Source organism: Scyliorhinus torazame, chromosome 6, assembly GCF_047496885.1.
Source record: "Scyliorhinus torazame isolate Kashiwa2021f chromosome 6, sScyTor2.1, whole genome shotgun sequence".
Lineage (NCBI taxonomy): Eukaryota > Metazoa > Chordata > Chondrichthyes > Carcharhiniformes > Scyliorhinidae > Scyliorhinus > Scyliorhinus torazame.
The window spans coordinates 162,883,777-162,904,318 of NC_092712.1; the positions used below are offsets into that span (position 1 = coordinate 162,883,777).

The 20,542-nt window shown below is 43.0% G+C and overlaps 1 protein-coding gene across 1 annotated transcript in view; it reads left to right on the top strand.

Moving 5' to 3' along the window:
- Positions 1-20,542, top strand: part of LOC140425121 (probable acyl-CoA dehydrogenase 6) — a 116,720-nt gene that overhangs the window by 41,166 nt on the left and 55,012 nt on the right. The window contains exon 2 of the mRNA XM_072509035.1: positions 14,819-14,939. Within this exon, the coding sequence (XP_072365136.1) occupies positions 14,819-14,939 (121 nt within the window). The remainder of the gene's footprint in view (positions 1-14,818; positions 14,940-20,542) is intronic.

A 20,542-nucleotide genomic window follows, 5' to 3' on the forward strand; every position in this document is an offset into this window, starting at 1 on the left:
TGGGGTTATGGCGCTAAAGATTACTACCTCCCTCAGTATTGCATGAGGAAGTGTCAGCCTTGGTTTTTGTGAACCCGTAGCTTCTGAATCTGAGTCTACAGTGCCATGGCTGCAATTAGTATTTCTGTAGTGTACGAACAGTTCTTTAAAAAAACCTTACTCCAGTGATGTCGAAGCAAAATATTTCATGTGTTGGAAATCTGAAATACAAACCGAAAATGCCAGGAATACTTAGCAGGTATAGCAAAGCCTGTGGAGAGAGAAACCAAATTAATGCGACAGAGAGTCTGAACACAGCCTAGACCGTCAAACCCGCCTCCCATCCATTGACTGTCTACACCTTCCATTGCCTTGGGAAAGCGGGCAGCATAATCAAAGACCCCTCCCACCCAAGTTATTCTCTCTTCCAACCTCTTCCATCGGGCAGGAGGTATAAAGGTCAGAGAATACGCAACCGATTCAAAAACAGCTTCTTCCCTGCTGTTACCAAACTCCTGAATGACCCTCTTATGGACTTAACTGATCTCTCCAGGCATTTTCTTTACTACTCCGTACTACACTCCGTATGCTTCACCTGATGTCTATGTATTTTATCGTATGTCCTATGTTTTTCATGTATGGAACGATCTGCCTGGACGGTACGCAGAACAATACTTTTCACTGTGCCTTGGTACACGTGACAATAAATCTAAAGCTTCAGGTCTGTGACCGTTTCTCAAAACCAGTAACTACAGTCAGTTTAGTCAATGAAAGCTTTTAGAAATTAACATTTGGGATAAGCTTAACAGTCATTTGGAAAAATTAGGACTAATTAAGAAAATGTTAAGAATTTGTAGATCAAATTGATGAGGATAATGCGGTTGATGTAGCGTACAAGGACTTTCAAACTGCATTTGATAAAGTGCCAGACTTGTTAGCAAAGCTATAGTTCATGCAATAAAAGGGACAGTAATAGCATTAAGCACATTAGGTTTATTAATATAAAGCAGAAAAAGCATGGGTCTTAATGCTAACCTCATCTGCACTGTGTACCTTCATCCAGTCTGAAAAAAACTGGTCATTATTACTATTGTGTTTCCTTGTCATTCAGCAAAACTACAACTGTCCTTTTAGTCCATGATTTAATGTTGATATTGCTGGTTTTACTCTTCCAGATAATATTTGCAATTCTCCAGCTGCCACTCCACCCCCTTAATATTTATGGGATTCACCTGTTCCCCAGCCACTTGTATATATCCCCCAGCCACTTATATATATCCCCAATTCTTCCCTTCCCTTCCACATCCGGAACCAGCAGTCGCTCCAGCAGGGTGTATCCCGGCAATCTAGGGAACCCCTTCCAGACCTTTCGTGCAAAGTCCCTAACCTGTAGATATCTGAACTCACTATCCCTCGGCAGCTCTACCCTCTCCCTCTTCTCCTCCAGACTGGCGAACCCTTCCTCCAAATACAAATCCCTCACCTTGACCAGCCCCACTTCCCTCCACCTCCTGTATACACTATCCAACCCCCCCCCCCCCCCCCCCCCCCCCGGCTCAAACCCATGATTCTCTCACAGCGGCGTTAGCACCGACATCCCTTCCACCCTAAAGTGCCTCCTCAGCTGATTCTATATCTTCACCATGGACTGCACCACTGGGCTCCCTGAATACCTACTCGGAGCCATTGGCAATGCTGCCCTCACCATAGCCCTCAAACTAGATTCGTCCTCCATCCTAACCCACTCTACCCCTTCTCCTTCCCACCACCGCCGCATCTTGTCCACATTTGCCGCCCAATAATAATGAAGCAAGTTTGGCAACGTCAACCCACCCTGCTGCCTCTGCCTCTGTAGCAGGGTCCTCCCCACCCTTGGCACCTTCCCAGCCCATACAAAGTCAGAGATGATTGTGTCCACTTTCCGAAAAAAGGCCTTTGGTATAAAGATCGGGAACTGAAAGATAAACAAAGAACCTCAGCAGAATATTCATTTTCACCACTTGGACCCTCCCCACCAACGTTAAGTGCAGTGTATCCCACCTCTTAAGATCCTCCCTGGCCTCCTCCACCAACTTCATTAAGTTCCACTTATGGAGCCCCGTCCATTTCCTCACTACCTGAATCCCCAGGTACCTAAACCTATCCTTCACTACCGCAAATGGCATCCCCCCTAAATTCGCCCGCTGTGCCAGTTCATTCACCGGGAATATTTCACTTTTCCCTACATTCAGCTTGTGTCCCGAGAACCCTCCAAACCTCCCCAAGAGGCCCATAATTACATACATTGTCTTAACCATGGCTTCTCTTAGACTAATTCAAGGTGAGTGATATAGCTTAAGTGTTGAATAATAATTACTGGTTAACATAACTGGTAGTTATAATTGAGACATCGTGAACAAAGGCCTATTAATTTCTTCAGTCAAGGTTAACAAAAGTGCATATTATCTTTCCAGCCTGAATTGGGAAGGCAGCATTTTACAATTCTTGTGACTTAATTATTAAGTATCTTTCATAAAATTTGTAATATTTTTATGTTGCAAGTTTATATTACCAGCCTTGCTAATAGATTTATTGGTTGTTTTTGAATAATGCAGTCACTAGTTTCGTTCTTGAAATAGCTTCATAGCACAAAATGGCTTCTGACCATGTTAAATTTATGCTGGTAAATAACATTGATTCAAACACACTCTGCACGCTATCAATGATAGTCATGCTAAAACTATGATTTTGAAACTACCAACCACCTCCCTTCCCCTATCTAAGGAGGATGTGCCTCTGCAATTTTCATCCTTCTCTCAGTATCCTCAGTTGCATCTAATCTGTTCCTGGTGACTTTTCAACTTTAGGTACAGCCATCCTACCTAATATTACTTCTTACCAAATTTTAGCCCATTCAATGTCTGCCTCTTCCTTTGTCTCGTCTTTCACCATGGCTTGGGAAGCAACCTCTTCTTTGCTAAGGATGGATGCCAAGTACTCATTTTAATACTTCAGCCATGCCCCCTGCCTCCATGTGTAAGTCTCCTTTTGGGTCCTGAATTATCTCCCCCCCCCCCCCCCCTCCTCTTTTTACCACAATTTTACTATTTATATGCTGAGAGAAGACTGTTCCCTTTTATGTTAGCTTCCAGTCTCTTTTCATACTTTCTCTTCGCTTATTTGTTTTCTCATTTCCACTTTGAAGCTTCCATATTCAGCCTAGTGCTCAATTGTATTATACGCCTGTTAAGGCTTACTCCAATGATTGGGCTTGGAACTGAAAGCAAAGTTTCTCTTTTGGTTTTCTTTCTCAAATTGTGCTTACTTTGAAGAATAACAATTACACAAGGTGATTTAAAATGTCTTCACTACTATGATGTAGGTATGATTTTCAGTGAGTAATTTTAATATGATTATCACAAATTGCAAGATGGTTTCTGAGAATGCCACTTTATTTTTTTTCCTGCTTTCAAATGTCTCCATATATTCTCTTTAACTATACCTTCAGCACAGCACCCCCACTACACTCCACCCACAGCTTTTCAATAATCCTTTGTTTCTCAGCCTTGCAATGTGATTTGAGGTGTCCTTCAGTATATGAAGAGCTCTCAAGTGGTTATTAGAAAACGTGTTTCACATTTAATGAATGTTGACATTTTTTGAGCTACTATAATGTCACAATGTAATTGCACAATTATTTTGCTATTTAAAAATCAGCAGGTACTAGCATTGGTTTCAAAAAGAATACATTGCTAGTACTCAAGGTTAAATTAATTAGCTTGGAAAGCTATTTAGGTCACACTAAATGGATATATAGGTTTTAGATTACTATTCTGCTTAATGGATTAGTCTTGACAAGCTTGTCAGTGGATAGCATGTTCCATATTAACAATATGACTGATTTAAGGTAAAAGCAGATTGATATGGCAGTAAGATCACCGCATTATTAAAGGCAAAGATTAATTTAAAGCTTCTTCCTTTTGGTTTAGATCTGTGTCCAATTACTGTAAGAACATGTAAACAAGTATGCCCATTCCACATTCATACCTGTATTTGACTGTGCCTTATTTTCTATATGAGGATTTATCAGTTACTGTATTCAGCTATAATTTGAGATTCATGCATGCCATCTACAGGTATTGGAACTGTTTAAGAAAGATCTTGCCTACTTCCAAGTCCTGTTATTGCTCAACCTGTTTCTCTTGTATCCTGTTTTTTACTCCCTTGTTCTTTTAACTAGTTTGCCTTGTAACTTGTTTGTCTGTTAGCTCACCCTTTATTCTCACACTCACTGTTTGGTCTCACTGTTTTGGCCTCACTTCAACTCTTCTAAACACCCAGTTCCTCGCGTGAAAGGTCAGTCCGAAACCTCATTAGTCAAATGGAAATGGAAGCATTTTTGTACTTTTCATATGTTAAACACAAGTTTGATCTGATACAAATCCATAAGGGCTGTAGTGAGTTACAATAAGTAATCACTTATGATGCAGCCAAAATAACACAAAGGTACTCTTTGAACCACTGAATAGTTTCCTTTTTACATTCATGTCTGCTGTCAGCTTATTAGCTTTTCACCCTGTTTGCATTTTGAGAGTTTATGTTTGTGTTTGCTGTCAAAAATCAACGTGATCCAGGCTTCTCTTCTTTCTGGCCCTCTTTGCTCATACCCAAGTTCCTCCTCCCCAGCTATCACCCGAGACCTTTCCATCTCCTCCCAATTGCTGCAGCACCTCTTTTTCAATGCCGATTGTCCAGCCAATGTGTATTGTCATCAGGAAATCAAATGCAAACATGAGTATTGGTTAAAAGTGAATAGTGGCCAGCATCTTCGGGAGATTGTCAGCATTAATTGAGGAGGAATGGGAAGAGCGAGAGCACTCGACCACCTGTGGGGCCCCTACTTTTAGCGTCATCGAAAGTCTAACCTGCCCTCCGAACCCGGACTCCAAAGCGTGTGTCAAACTGGTGGCACATGGTTAGCACTGCTGCCTCACAGCGCCACGGACCCGTGTTCAATTCCGGCCTTGGGTAACTGTCTGTGTGGAGTTTGCACTTTCTCCCTTTGTGTGGGTTTTCTCCGGGTGCTCCGGTTTCCTCCCACAGTCCAAAGATGTGCTGGCGAAGTGGATTGGCCATGCTGAATTGCCCCTTGGTGTCCAAAAAGATGTGTATGTTAGATTAAGGGGTTAATGGGATATGGCAGGGCAGTGAGTTTCGGTGAAGTACTCTTTCAGAGGGTCAGTGCAGACTCGATGGGCCGAATGGCTTTCTTCTGCATTGTAGAGATACTAGGATTCAATGATATTCGCGTTGACTGAAGATAGGGGCAACAGTGTTTCTTAATAGGCTCATCACTCTTTGCCACTGCTACTCTTACTATTGCACAGTATCGTCTGAAGTGTGATTTAGATTTTTTTTTTGTCTGCCTTATTGTTATTCTTGTTGATCACCTTTTATACTTTGTAAAATCGTTAGTTTTCAGTTACATTACATGTCGTAGCTCTTAAATACATCTTTTCCTTTTGTTTTATTTTATACTAATCACTCTTATTGACCATGGTTGCATCATTCCAGAGGCATCCCTTTTGACCTTCGTGGATATTTGCAAATGTGTCCATGGGTATTGTCATGCGAGAGTACCTGAAAAAACTGGGTATTTATTAAATAGCTGCAGTGGATGTACCTTTAAGAAATGGGCATTTATCGAATAGCTGCAGTGATGTCAGAGTGTGGGTGGAGCTGGGCTGGCTGTCTTTCACTTTCGCTTTGAACAAAAGCTGGTGTGAGTCTGTGGGTTTTTAGTTTTGTTTTGAGAGCTGGATAGCTGCAGGAAAAGCAAGCAGCTGTAGAAGGATCTCTCTGAAATCTAAAGACTGTCTCCAGATCATTTGGGTGATTTCAAAGTGATAACTGCTTTCAGTAGAGAATTTAAACCTGATCTCTGTGTTAAAAAGGGTAATTTGTCTCATGGATGTTGCAAGGAAAGATTAAGGGTTACTTATAGAATATTGTATCTGTGGGGATGATAGTTGTTAAGATGTTTACTGTGGGTTTATAAAGTGTTAACTGGCTTCATAAATAAACATTGTTTTAATTTTAAAGTACTTTAACTCTCTGTTGCATTACACCTGTAAAGTAGGCCCGTGTGTTCCCCATAACCACAATCTATTAAAAGTTGCGGGTCAGGTGAACTTCATGATACACTTTGGGGTTCTCAAAACCGTGGCCCAAAACAGTATGAGCAGTGTAACTAGATTGTGAATATGTTAGTAAGCACAATGTAATAGGGAGAAAAGAAGGACTGGCAGATTAGTTTCCCTTCTACCTAATACCTATTCTCTGGAATAACTTCAGTAATTTTTCTTATTGAGGTTTACAGATCCAAACTTTAGCTCATGAAATGGTTCACCTTCTCGAGAAACTGTAACACATAAGTTTAAGCATAAGGATCTGTGTCAAGCAGGGGATCTGGCGAGATCTGGGTCTAGCAGGGGATCTGGCTAATCTGAAAGGGAACAGAGTTATTTAGGATTCTCCTGGAAAAGAGGCTATGCCATTAGTACAGCTCTATGGGACCATTCATGGAGCACTCCATATGCCAATGTGGCTCTGCCTATGAATTCACCATTCAGTGAGTTGATTCAAGTTCTGCCACTGTGCAGAGATAGTTCCTTGCAGGGATAAAAATAAGAATTTTGGGCTAATTGTTCTGTTTAATATTGTGTCTTCACTTGCTATCTGGAACATGAGATAACTACGAATAAATTCCCTTCCCTTATCTGGAAAAGCAGACGAGGTAACATTGCTGAGCTTAGCCTGGGAAGTATCAAGTTATGTTGCTGAAAAACACATGACCTGCATTTTCCATTCAGTAACTTGGTGTCAGTGAAGACTTTTCTGTGCACATTCACAAAGAACAAAGAGAACAAAGAAAAGTACAGTAAGAAGTTTTACAACACCAGGTTAAAGCCATCCGCGCTCTCAAGACCAACCGCAGCATCATCATCAAACCAGCAGACAAAGGAGGGCCACTGTCATACTGAACAGAGCGGACGACTGCAAAGAAGTATACCGACAACTGAACAACCAAGAACACTACAGACAGTTACCCGCAGATCTGACCAAGGAACACATCCGCCAACTTAACAGACTGATCAAGACCTTGGATCCAGATCTTCAGAGCACCCTACGTGTTCTCATCCCACGTACTCCCCGCATTGGAGATCTCTACTGCCTACCGAAAATACACAAGGCCAACACACCAGGCCGTCCTATCGTTTCAGGCAATGGGACCCTGTGTGAGAACCTCTCTGGCTACATCGAGGGCATCTTGAAACCCATCGTACAAGGTACGCCCAGCTTCTGTCGCGACACGACGGACTTCCGACAGAAACTCAGCACCCATGGACCAGTTGAACCAGGAACATTCCTCGTCACAATGGACGTCTCGGCACTCTATACCAGCATCCCCCATGACGACGGCATTGCTGCAACAGCCTCAGTACTCAACACCGACAACTGCCAATCTCCAGACGCAATTCTGCAACTCATCTGCTTCATTCTGGATCACAACGTCTTCACCTTCGACAACAAGTTCTTCATCCAGACGCACGGAACAGCCATGGGGACCAAATCCGCACCCCAATACGCCAACATCTTCATGCACAAGTTTGAACAAGATCTACTCACTGCACAGGACCTTCAACCGACGTTACACACCAGATACATCGATGACATTTTTTTCCTTTGGACCCACGGCGAAGAATCACTGAAACGACTACACGATGACATCAATAAGTTCCATCCAACCATCAGACTCACCATGGACTACTCTCCAAAATCAGTTGCATCCTTGGACACACTCGTCTCCATCAAGGACAGTCACCTCAGCACTTTGCTTTACCGCAAACCCACGGATAACCTCACGATGCTCCACTTCTCCAGCTTCCACCCTAAACACGTTAAAGAAGCCATCCCCTATGGACAAGCTCTCCGTATACACAGGATCTGCTCAGACGAGGAGGAGCGTTACAGACGTTGAAAGATGCCCTCGTACGAACGGGATATGGCGCTCGACTCATCGATCGACAGTTCCAACGCGCCACAGCAAAAAACCGCACTGACCTCCTCAGAAGACAAACATGGGACACAACCGACAGAATACCCTTCGTCGTCCAGTACTTTTCCGGAGCGGAGAAACTACGACATCTTCTTCACAGCCTTCAACACGTCATCGATGAAGATGAACATCTTCCCAAGGTCATCCCCACACCCCCACTACTTGCCTTCAAACAACCGCGCAACCTCAAACCATTATTTGCAGCAAACTACCCAGCCTTCAGAACAGTGACCACGACACCACACAACCCTGCCATGGCAATCTCTGCAAGACGTGCCAGACATGGATACCACCATTGCACATGAGAACACCACCCACCAGGTACACGGTACATACTCGTGCGACTCGGCCAACGTTGTCTACCTCATGCTGCAGGAAAGGATGTCCCGAAGCGTGGTACATTGGCGAGACCATGCAGAATCTGCGACAACGAATGAACGGACGTTGTGCGACAATCACCAGGCAGGAATGTTCCCTTCCAGTCAGGGAACACTTCAGCAGTCAAGGGCATTCAGCCTCTGATCTCCGGGTAAGCGTTCTCCAAGGCGGCCTTCAGGACGCGCGACAACGCAGAATCGCCGAGCAGAAACTTATAGCCAAGTTCCGCACACATGAGTGCGGCCTCAACCGGGACCTGGGATTCATGTCGCATTACATTCATCCCCCACCATCTGGCCGCAAACGTACTAATCAGACGACCCACATTTTCCTCCAGATCATTTATATATACTACAAACAACCGTGGTCCCAGCACTGATCCTTGCGGATCACCACTATCTACAGATCTCTATTCTGAAAAACACCCTTCTGCCGCTACTCTCTGTCTTCTCTAACTAAGCCAGTTCTGTGTGCATTTAGTGGGAGTTCTCATAGTGCCATATTCTTTGCCCTCACAAAGCATTAGAGAGGAGTGAAGACGAAAGATCTGTGGTCCTCAAAATCCACACACTGCACTTGCCCTGACAGAGTTTGAAAGGGTCAGTGGTGTGTGACATTATCAGGAGGAAATTGCATTTGCCTGGGGCCACTGGTACCACTATAGGTACGTTTTAGTTTGCCTGTTTACCTCTTAGCCAGGGGAGGTATGCTTTGTGTCTTCCAATTGAGAAGAAGCCATGGCCCTCTCTGCAGTCCTTTGGTGGTTGATCCAAAATTTTCAAAAAAATGTTCCTCTTGTACTTGAGGGTTCCATCACTCCACCTATTTGGATCTTTCACAAAAAAAGGCCCAATTGCACTAACCGGAGGTAGCATTCTTCACCTTTATCAGACTGCAGCCTTCAGTGATACACCAGCCTCTTCTGAGCCTGATGAGAACTGAAGAGAGTCTCTGGCCTTTGCTCATTAGCTTTATCTCCGCTTCATTAGCTTTGTAGGAGGCTTCGCTCCAATTTTTACATGGTTGACTGGGAAGTAAATCGGGCCGTTATTTTCTTTTAAATAACTTTAGATTTCTTGTGTTACCTCGGATGGTCAATTGCCATGGATGTTTTACCAGTACATTAAGATCAAGGAAATAACTAAGGAAAGAATTAGGGCTATCAGAGATGTACAAGGTCACTTATGCATTGATGCAGAAGGTGTGGGCAGGGTTCTCAATGCGTGCTTTGTCTCTGTCTTCACCAGGGAGAGGGCTGATGCGGGCATTCTGATTAAAGACCAGGAATGTGAAATATTAGAGACAGTAAATATTATGAGAGAGGAAGTACTGGAGGGACTGACATCCTTGAAGGCAGATAAATTCACGAGGGCCGGATGGATTGTATCCCAGTCTGTTAAAGGAAGCCAAGGAGAAAATAGCGGATGCTCTGATGATCATGTTCCAATCCACTCTAGATACAAGCGAGGCACCAGAAAACTGGAGGTCTATGAAAATTGTACCATTGTTTAATAAGGGTGCAAGGGTTACTCCAGAAAATGATGGGCTGGTGGTGGTGGGCAAATTTATTGAAATTAATTTTGAGAGGATAAACCAACACTTAAAATTGATCATGGATAGTCAGCATTGTTTTGTGAGGAGACGATCGTGTGTTGCTAACTTTCTGAGGAAGTAAAAAGATGGAGTGATGAGGGTAGTGCAGTGGATGTTGCCTACACAGATTTTAGTAAGGCATTTGACAAGGTTCCACATGGCAGACTGGGGAATAAGAACAAACAAAAGTACAGCACAGGAACAGGTCCTTCGGCCCTCCAAGCCTGTGCCGTGTGGCGAGTTGGATCCAAAATTGGTTCATTAGAAACAAAGGGTAATGGTCGATGGATGTCTTTGTGAATGGCAAGCAGCTTCCGATGGCATTCCACAGAGCCCTTTCTGTTTGTTTTACATATAAATGACTTGGACTTGAATGTGGAGGCATGATTGCTGTTGTCTCCAGAGTGATCTCAATGGTTTCGTTGAGTGGGTGGAGAAGTGGTAAATGGAATTTAATTCTGAGATGTGTGCATTTGGGGAGGGCAAAGTGAGGGAATTTACAATAAACAGGAGAATATTGAGAGGAGGAGAGTAAGTGAAAGACCTTGTTCACAGATCCTTGAAGATTGTAGGACAGGTGGCTAAGATGGTAAATAAAACATATGGAATGTTTTCCTTTATTGGACAAGGTATTGAATACAAGAGCAGGGATGCAATGTTGGAGTTGTATAAAATGCTGGTTAGGCATTCTGAAATTTTGTGCACAGTTCTGGTCACATTACAGGAAGGACATAGTTGCTCTGGAAAGAATACAGAGGAGGTTTACAGGAAGGTTGCCAGGGTTGGACATTGCAGCTATGAGGGAAGATTGGGTAGGCTAGATTTTCCTTTGAACGGAGGAGGCTGAGAGGTGATCTAATTGAGGTGTACAAAATTGAGAGGCCTGGATAGAGTAGACAGGAAAGACCTGTTTCTCCTAGTGGAGAGGTCAATTACCAAGGGGCGTAGATTCAAGGTGATTGGTAGAAGAATTAGAGGGTACAAGAAGTAATCCTTTTTCACCCAGAAGGATGGTGGGCGTCTGGTATTCACTGCTTGAATTGGTGGCTGAGGCAGAAATGCTCAGCTAAATTAACAATTTGAGCTATACCTGAAATGTTGTAACCTTCAAGGCTATGGATCAGATGCTGGAAAGTGGGATGAAAATGATTGGCTAGTTTTTTTTTCTCTTATTGGTCGATGCAGATACGGTGGACTGTAATGTTCCTGTCACACTCTGATGAGGTGATAAATCTCTTGCGAGGCAGCCCTTTCATTTTTGACTCTCCCCTCACCGAAGCATTTAGGGCAGCACGGTAGCATTGTGGATAGCACAATTTCTTCACAGCGCCAGGGTCCAGGGTTCGATTCCGGCTTGGATCACTGTCTGTGCGGAGTCTGCACATCCTCCCCGTGTGTGCGTGGATTTCCTCCGGGTGCTCCGGTTTCCTCCCACAGTCCAAGGATGTGTAGGTTAGATGGATTGGCCATGATAAATTGCCCTTAGTGTCCAAAATTGCCCTTAGTGTTGGGTGGGGTTACTGGGTTGTGGGGATAGGGTGGAGGTGTTGACCTTGGGTGGGGTGCTCTTTCCAGGAGCCGGTGCAGACTCGATGGGCCGAATGGCCTCCTTCTGCACTGTAAATTCTATGATAATCTATGAAGCCCAGTCATTTGAGTAATGCTGGACATCAGGAATCCAACATTCCTGACCTCCAACATCAGATGACCTATCCCTATTCATTTCTTATTTGCATATAGCAGTGTTCTTCAAACTTTTTTTCCGGGGACCCATTTTTACCAACCGGCCAGCCTTCGGGACTCAACCCGGCCGACCTGCGCGACCCACCATTTTCTCTTACCTTGTTTGCTGCTGACAAAAATGGAGGAAATGGTTTTGGGTCCCTTTGGCCCTCATACACGCTCCTCCAATGGAACCTGTTGGATGAAGGTGAAGCCTTCCGGTGTCAGAAAGTATGGAGTCTCCATCTGTCCAAAGATCTACATTTTTTTCCTGTAAAATTTTATCAAATAAAACTCCCCTGAACTTGTAAAAAAAAAACAATAAAATGAATAAAATAAATGAAAAAATAAAAATTAAATGAATAAAATAAATGAATAACCCCCCCCCCCCCCCGAACTTGTAAAACAGAAAGCTGCGACCGTTAAAAAAAAAAAAGCGACCGCACTGCGCATGTGTGCCCGATCATCGGCACGCATGCGCATAGTTTTGCGCATGTGCATCGATGATCGGGCACGCATGCGAAGTGCGGCCGCATTTTCTTTACATGTTCGTGGCCATTTTGAAGGCCGCTTGCAGCCGGCATTATTAACGGGACGTCTCCGCGACCCTCCCGACACCCACCCGCGGGCCGCGCCACAATTTTGACTGCCTGGCATATAGTGTCTACCAACGCTTCTGATGAAAAATACTGGGAGGAATGGTGAGGGAGCAGGTGAATGGTTTCCCTCCGCATTTCCCACCTGCCATAAAACGAATCCAAGATGGATGCTCAATCTTTAGGAAATTTAGGTCATGAAACTTTAAATCAGCCAATGCCTGCAGGTAAGGAGAAGGTAGCCTCCTAATCTTTAAAATAATTCCAACTTCTACAATTAGATGAAGCTTCTGTGTAACCCGTGACCTCTACAACTGCTTAAGATGCTTATATCTAATCTAAGTCCAAAACTACATCAGACTAAATGCTTTTAGCTTTCGCTTTAACACCAGGACTGCTGCAACACTAGTATTGTAGCATAAATGTATTCAGGCCAGTGAATCTTAGGAGGACCCTATGTCTCGGATTTGTACTTACTGATTGGCCAGGTTTTGTAAACAGTACATAATTTGAAACAAAGTTCTCAATTAAATATTCAATATCTCTCCAAAGCTGGATTGTACTGATCCTTCAAATTATATGAAAATTGTTCTACAAGCATAGACTATATGATAATAATTGTGAAGCTGATACATTATGTATTTGGACTTTCACAAAGGATTTGATATGGTACCACATGGCAGATTGGTTAGTAAATTAGAAATGTTTGGGATTGATGGGTCCTTGGCAGCATGGATTAGAAATTGGCTAATAGATAGGAAACAGAGGGTCGGTATAGATGGACATTACTCATATTGGAGATGAGTTGAAAGTGACCTCCATGTTGGGACCCTAGCTTTTTTCTGATTTATACAAGTGATTTAGCAATGTGCAGAATCTCTAAATTTGCAGATGATACTAAGCTAGGCAGAATAGTGAATTGTGAGGATGACACTGAGCGACTTCAGAGGGACATTGACAAGTTGGCCAAATGGGCAGACATCTGGCAGATGAATTTCAGTTTGGAGAAATGTGAGATTATACATTTTGGTAGAATAAACGTGGGGCGAGACAATACAGGCTCAATGGTACAACTTTGAGAGGAGTACAGGAGCAGAGGGGCCTAGGGGATCAAGTGCATAATTATCTGAAGGGGCCAGTTGAAATTCTAAATTTATAAATAAAGGTATGGAGTATAAAAGCAAGGAAGTGATGCTACACCTCTACAAATCATTGGTCAGACCACATTTGAAATATTGTGTTCGGTTCTGGGCACCTTATTTGAGGAAGGATGTTAAAGCCCTAGAGAGAGTGTGCAGAAGAGGTTTATGAGAATTATATCAGGAATGAAGAATTTTAGATACATGGAAAGATTGGGCTTGTTCTCCTCAGACCAGAGAAGATCAAGAGAGGACCTTTTTAAGGTATTCAAAATGCTGAACAATTTTGATCGGGTAAAGAAGGATATTCTGTTCCACTGGTTGTTGTGTCAGTGACTAGAGGTCACAATTTCAAGGTGGACAGCAAGAGAGCTAGGAGTGAGATGAGGGGAAACCTGTTTACTCAGATTTGCTGGGATTTGGACCGCTGCCTGGGAGAGTGGGGGGGGGGGGGGGGGGCGGAGGTGGGGGTGGAGAGGGTGGATTCCATCTTAAGTTTCAAAGGAGAGTTGTATATATTTTTGAAAGTGATGAGTTTATGGGGCTGGGGAATGGGGCTACTAGATAGCTCTTTTGGGAGCCATGTTAAGACATTATGGGCCGAATGGCTGCCTCCTATGTTGTAAAATGCTTCTATGATCGAGTGTTGCTTTGCTGTTGTGGGTGCATAGCTCCATATTGTTAAATGTTGAATCATCCTCATAATATGGGAAGCAAATACTTTGTGCACATTAAACATTCCCCCCACCCAGCCACCCTGGATTTTATTTAAATTGATACTAAAGCCCGTCGTGCTGTCAGGGCACACCTGTGGCAGTGCCTTTTTGGAACAGATATAGGAAACTGGTTAAATAACAATTGATTTTTTTACTCCTTTGTGACATTCTTCCCTTTATTGCTAAAGTTCACTACTTTGGCCTCCATAGGTCAATGCGCTCCAAACTGTTTGACAAAATAAAAATGGCAGTGAATGAGTTGCCAACAGTAACTCTCCACTAACAACTGGTGTTCAAAACCCTGACACTGATTCTTATGATGTTCCCATCACATTACATTCGAAACACTCGGAACACGACAAATATAAATAAATTCCCTGATCTTCCTGTTGGATGATGTCAGGCTACACAAAACACATGCGGAGCACTGGACCCGGCAATGCCATGTTGGAAATGCCATTATGCATCAAATAAGGAAAATGAAGTGGGCCTGGCCATTTTTATTTAATTGAAGCAATATTTATACGTTATAAAATCTTACTGATTCATCCTTGTTGAAAGATGCTGATTAAAGCTTATTGGTTTTAATTTTAACAGATAATTGAGAAGAACATTATTCCTTTTGTTGATAAATGGGAAGAAGCGGGAACATTCCCAGCCCATAGAATCTTCAAAATCCTTGGACAAGCCGGCTTCCTGGGTATTAACAAGCCAATAGGTACTCACATTTATGATTTTATAATTAGAATTCTGGTATATTTCAGCACAAAAAATGGTTTAATATCATAATAGCTTAGAATTTCTTTAGAAAGGGAGTAAGAAAAGCAAATATAATATATAGCTGTTCACATATTATTTCCATCCCTCACCACTGCTTTTAATTGATTGACAGCTGGTGGGCTTGCCATTTGAAGAGCAGGACAAGCAAACCCATGTATGATTGCCTGTGGGCTCCTGGGGGTGGGGGTTCCTAAATCAAATGGTCCAGCAGAAAGCGGTGGGCAAGCTAAGAGCCCCACTTGCCCTTGTTGGTAAACCCCTTCTGCCCTGCCCATCACTCACGTGTATCCTGGGATACACCAACGATAGTAGGCCTTGGGTGGATGAGCTACTGGCAGCAACCAACTCCCCTGTGGTATTCAAGAGGCCAGCAGCTATGGGCAGACTGGACATCTGTCCCCGGGGTCCTTGATCCCAGGGAAGGTTCACTCCTGTTCAGTTAAATGCTGTCTGTCCAGCCAACAGATGAGACTTACAACACCACTATTAAATATTAGCCATCGTCTTTCTTTCCTCTCTGAATTTCTTGCTGGAGTAGTGTTTTCCAGCTGTTCTTTTGAGGACTCATTGGAAGCAATTGAATCTAACTGCAGACTTCTTTATGTTTTATGGTGAGGTTGTAGGAAATATTTTGCTGCCTATCCCGAGTTGCTCTTTTCTTAAACCACTGCAATGGGAGCACTCTCAAAATAGGGAGTTCCAAGGGCGGCGCGGTGGTTAGCACTCCGCCTCACGGCGCCGAGGCCCCAGGCTGCAATGTGGGATCAAGTCAGAATGGTGTGGAACTTAAAGGCTTCTTGGAAGTGATGATGTAATCACAACATTCTACTCTCATCCTTGGTGAAGGTTGCACAGAAGAGAGGTGTTGTCAAAGTAATCTTGATGAGTTGCTATAATAATAACTTGTATTTATATGCTGTCATTAACATTGTAAAATGTTCAAAAGCACTTCACAGGAGCTTTATCAAATAAAACCCGACTCCAAGCCACATGAAGACATTAGGGCAGATGAAAAAATCTGATCAAAGTGGCAAGTTTTAAAGAGAGGAGAAATAGAGAAAGGAAGAGATATAGGCCGGGGATTGCAGAGCTTAGAGCTACAGTGCTTTCTGTAGATCTTATACTGCAACTACTGCAGTACCTTTATATAAAAAAAAATAAAATTTAGAGTACCTGATTTTTTTTCCCCAATTAAGGGACAATTTAATGTGGCCAATTCACCTACCCTGCACATCTTTGGGTTGTGGGAGTGAGACCCACACAGACACATTGGGAGAATGTGCAATCTCCACACGGACAATGATCCGGGGCTGGGATCCAACTTGGGACCTCGCACCGTGAGGAAGCAGTGCTAACCACTGGGCCACTACTTTGCATCTTTTATGGGGTTAAATATTGAGTGAGAGTCCTGGATGTGTTGAGCTTCTATAGTTTTATTACAATTTCAACCATCTAAATGAGTTTGTGCTTTTTTATCACATTTCTGACTAAACCTTTGAATGGTGAGGAGCCTTTGAGGCACCCGGAGGTGGGTCACATGTTGCAAAGTTAAGAACAACAATGTAATTCATGTAGTAGACCACTTAAGGTGTTCCAAAGTTCTTTACGACTGTTAAGAAAACAATGGCAGTTTTACGGTATTGGTAAACATTAGAAATAAGGTATAGTTTTAAGTGGGTTTAATTTAATGTTTCTGACCTTGGAAGGGTAAAACCTATAGTTAGATTCATGTTGGACAGAGGTGTATTAAGTTCCAAGTGTGTTTCTATTGTGTCTCAAGAGGGCTAAGGCATAATGAATATATAAACCAGCAGTGGTTGCTTAGCAACTGGGACCTTGTAAGGTACAGAAGCTTTTATGTCTTGTCTTAGCTAATTTGATTACCGTTGGAGATCAGTAGTGAGAGAGAAGCCAGCTCTCCCAGCTCTGCTGGAGGCAGTGGTTTTTCGAAGGTGAAAGAAGGAGCATCTCTCTCAGCCTTGCTGGCGGAAAAACCATACTATGGAGTAATGGTTAAGAAAAAAGATGCTGGAAATCTAAAGTCCAGCTGGTTAAGGAAACTAGGAGAAATAAAGATGTGACCGAGATGTCTGGAGTTAGTGAACGGAGACCAGGGTTCAGAAGAATTCAAGGAAGAATAAACAAAGTGTTCTGAGTTAAAGAGACGATTGCAGAAACCAGATTTAAAGTGGGACAACGGCCTTCAAAGGTAAATCAAACATCTGATGCAATTTTAATACAATCTGGGAATCAAGACTTAAAGCAATTGTGAGCAGTCTGCACAGCAGTCAAGACAAAGAAATCATAAAGGGGTTGGCATAAAATTCTGGACTGGATTTGTTGTTAAAAGCAGAGAGGAAGCTTTGTTTAAAAATGTCATTTGCAAAATCTGGTCTGGATTTCGGATTGCAAACCACAAAGGGAAAGTATAATTACGAGAAAATTAGTATGCTTTTGGGAATGGAGTTTGGAAACTCTCTCGTGACAATCTTCTGGTGGAATTTTGAGGAGACATCCACAAACATTCACTTAGGGTTCAGAGTGGAGAGTGTATTTGTCCACAACCATATTGTGTGCTTAAGAGGGACTTTGTGTTAACGTGGTCATTGTAGATTAAGATGTACTTCGTAATTCGTGTTAATCCTGAAACCTGTCTGTAATTATTCAGCTAAGGCTTGTGTCATAATCCAATTTTTTAATGTATTTTTCTTTTAAAACAAATTAAAGGCCTTTGTGACTTTGTTCCTCCACGTTTTTATTTTAAAAAAAATAAAAGTTACGGTCTTTTGAGCCATGGTTCCATCCTAGGATCTTTCCGTACAGTTATAACATCAACTGGAATCAACAAACAAAGAACAAAGAAATGAACAGCACAGGAACAGGCCCTTCGGCCCTCCAAGCCCGTGCCGACCATGCTGCCCGACTAAGCTACAATCTTCTACACTTCCTGGGTCCGTATCCCTCTATTCCCATCCTATTCATGTATTTGTCAAGATGCCCCTTAAATGTCACTATCGGCCCTGCTTCCACCACCTCCTCCGGTAGCGAGTTCCAGGCACCCACTACCCTCTGTGTAAAAAAACTTGCCTCGTACTTCTACTCTAAACCTTGCCCCTCTCACTTTAAACCTATGCCCCCTAGTAATTGACCCCTCTACCCTGGGGAAAAGCCTCTGACTATCCACTCTGTCTATGCCCCTCATAATTTTGTAGACCTCTATCAGGTCGCCCCTCAACCTCCGTCGTTCCAGTGAGAACAAACCGCGTTTATTCAACTGCTCCTCATAGCTAATGCCCTCCATACGAGGCAACATTCTGGTAAATCTCTTCTGCACCCTCTCTAAAGCCTCCACATCCTTCTGGTAGTGTGGCGACCAGAATTGAACACGATACTCCAAGTGTGGCCTTGAATCGTAGCAACAATCAATGAATTACTTTTGAAACACAGTCATTGTTGTTTTGTAGGTAAATTCAATGACCAGTTTACATACAACAAACGTTCTACGAACGAAGTGAGATGAATGACCAGATGATTTGCTGTTGATTGATGGAGAAAGTTGGCCAAGGCCAAACCTCTTGCCTGCTCCTGTAGCTGTCTTGTTCATATGGCTGTTCCAATTAAGCTTTTGCTCAGTTTTGGCACCAAGATATGAAATGGTGGGGGAGTTGACTGTGGTTAGCATAGTAAAGGGGCGGAGATGACGCAAAGGCGCCCGTTGTACACCTAGTCACTTGTTGCAGAGAAGTATTGACAAAGGGTTTAGAGTGGGTTACCCGTCCACTCTGCTGCCTCGAGCCAACACTAAGGACCATAGTATCTCTGCTCTCGCTCCTCTTCTCTGCATCCACCTGTTGCCTCCCTTGGCTCCTAGCATTGCTTCCTGCTCTGCCTTGCCTCTCACCCTTGCACTCTGACCTCTTGGGCTTTGGCCATACCCTCGTCTTGTCTCGCCTCCCCTCCTGGGCCTTGCCTCGCATCCTTTGTACTTACCATAGGCCCCAGGGTCTGTCCTTGCTCCTGGATCCACTCCTGTCTTTGTTGCTGACTTTGCCTGTGCTAAACTCATGGGCTCATCTAGTGACAAGAGGTGGTTGGTGCAGGTAGTTTTGCAACTCTGCTAATGACTGCTGCCATCAGATGCAACCTCATCAATCTACAAATGCAGTACAGTATTTTTCATTATATACTGTATTTTACAATATTTATTTTATATTTAGTGGTGTATTTTATTTTGCGATTTATTTCTGCTAGTAATGCACATGTATGGTCAACTTGTACATTGTTTATTCTGGGTGAGAAAAGTCTGGAGAAACCTAACTCTGCGGTTAACATTGATTCCTATGGGAACGTATGATTCACTTAAATTCGTTTTACTTAAATTCTAGATTTTCGGGAATGCAACCACAACTTTAAATCAGGACTTTGTACCAATTACTGGCTTAAAGAAGATAAGGGATGCCAGGTTAACATCCCTTGTTAGTGTTTTCAGAAAAGCTGAGTTGGGGGGGGTTGGGGGGCGGGTTTAAAAAGCAACAGGGTTGAATATTTGTTAAAGAAGCAATCATATTTCTGAGAGGGGATAATATGCACCAAATGAAGCTATAAGGGTTGAACACAAAAGGGGCAATCACTCTTCTAAGAGTATACAATCAGTGTTGTCCAATCAGATTTTGATGCTTTCCAAACGTTCTGCCAATCAGGTCATCACATTCGCTACATGATACATAGAACAGTACAGCACAGAACAGGCCGTTCCGCCCTCGATGTTGTGCTGAGCCTGGTTCGAAACCAAGATCAAGCTATCCCACTCCCGGTCATTCTGGTGTGCTCCATGTGCCTATCCAATAACCGCTTGAAAGTTCCTCAAGTGTCCGACTCCACTATCACAGCAGGCAGTCCATTCCACACCCTAACCACTCTCTGAGTAAAGAACCCATCTCGGACATCCCTCCACAATATGTGGAATATTAATTAAACAAATTCACAATCTTTTGAAAATAGGTTTGTGGTTTTAAACCATCAGCAGTCAAGATTGGTGCACTTAACTGCTAGAGCCAGGAGAGCAGTTTGAAAAGAGTTTTATTTTTAAAATTACCGATTTCTTCAAGAGTAAACTGTTCTTAATTTTGACCAAATTGCCATATTAGTAGACTTTAAGGAAAACGAATCACCAAATGTATCTATTGGCTTCTGCATTCTGACTCTTGGGTTTACTTAAGCTCTGTCCCCTGCCGTTTCTGAACACAGTGTTGGACATATAATAAATAGATCTTGGGCTCATGTCAACTTCCTATGATCTTACCTGTTGCACCAATATTACGCTATTCTTTTCAATCATTTGTTTCAACTGATCTATTAAGGTAGAGGCTGAAAACATTTGGATGTTGCTGCAACGCCCAGTTTGTCAAAATTGAACATTTCAATCCTGATTGCCAACTACGCAGTCGTGTCAGTTGCTCACAGACCTCAACTGTTTAACGAAAACTCCCAATTACCGGTGAAACAAAATCCAAGTTTGTCTGTTAGCATCCCTTCTGTCAC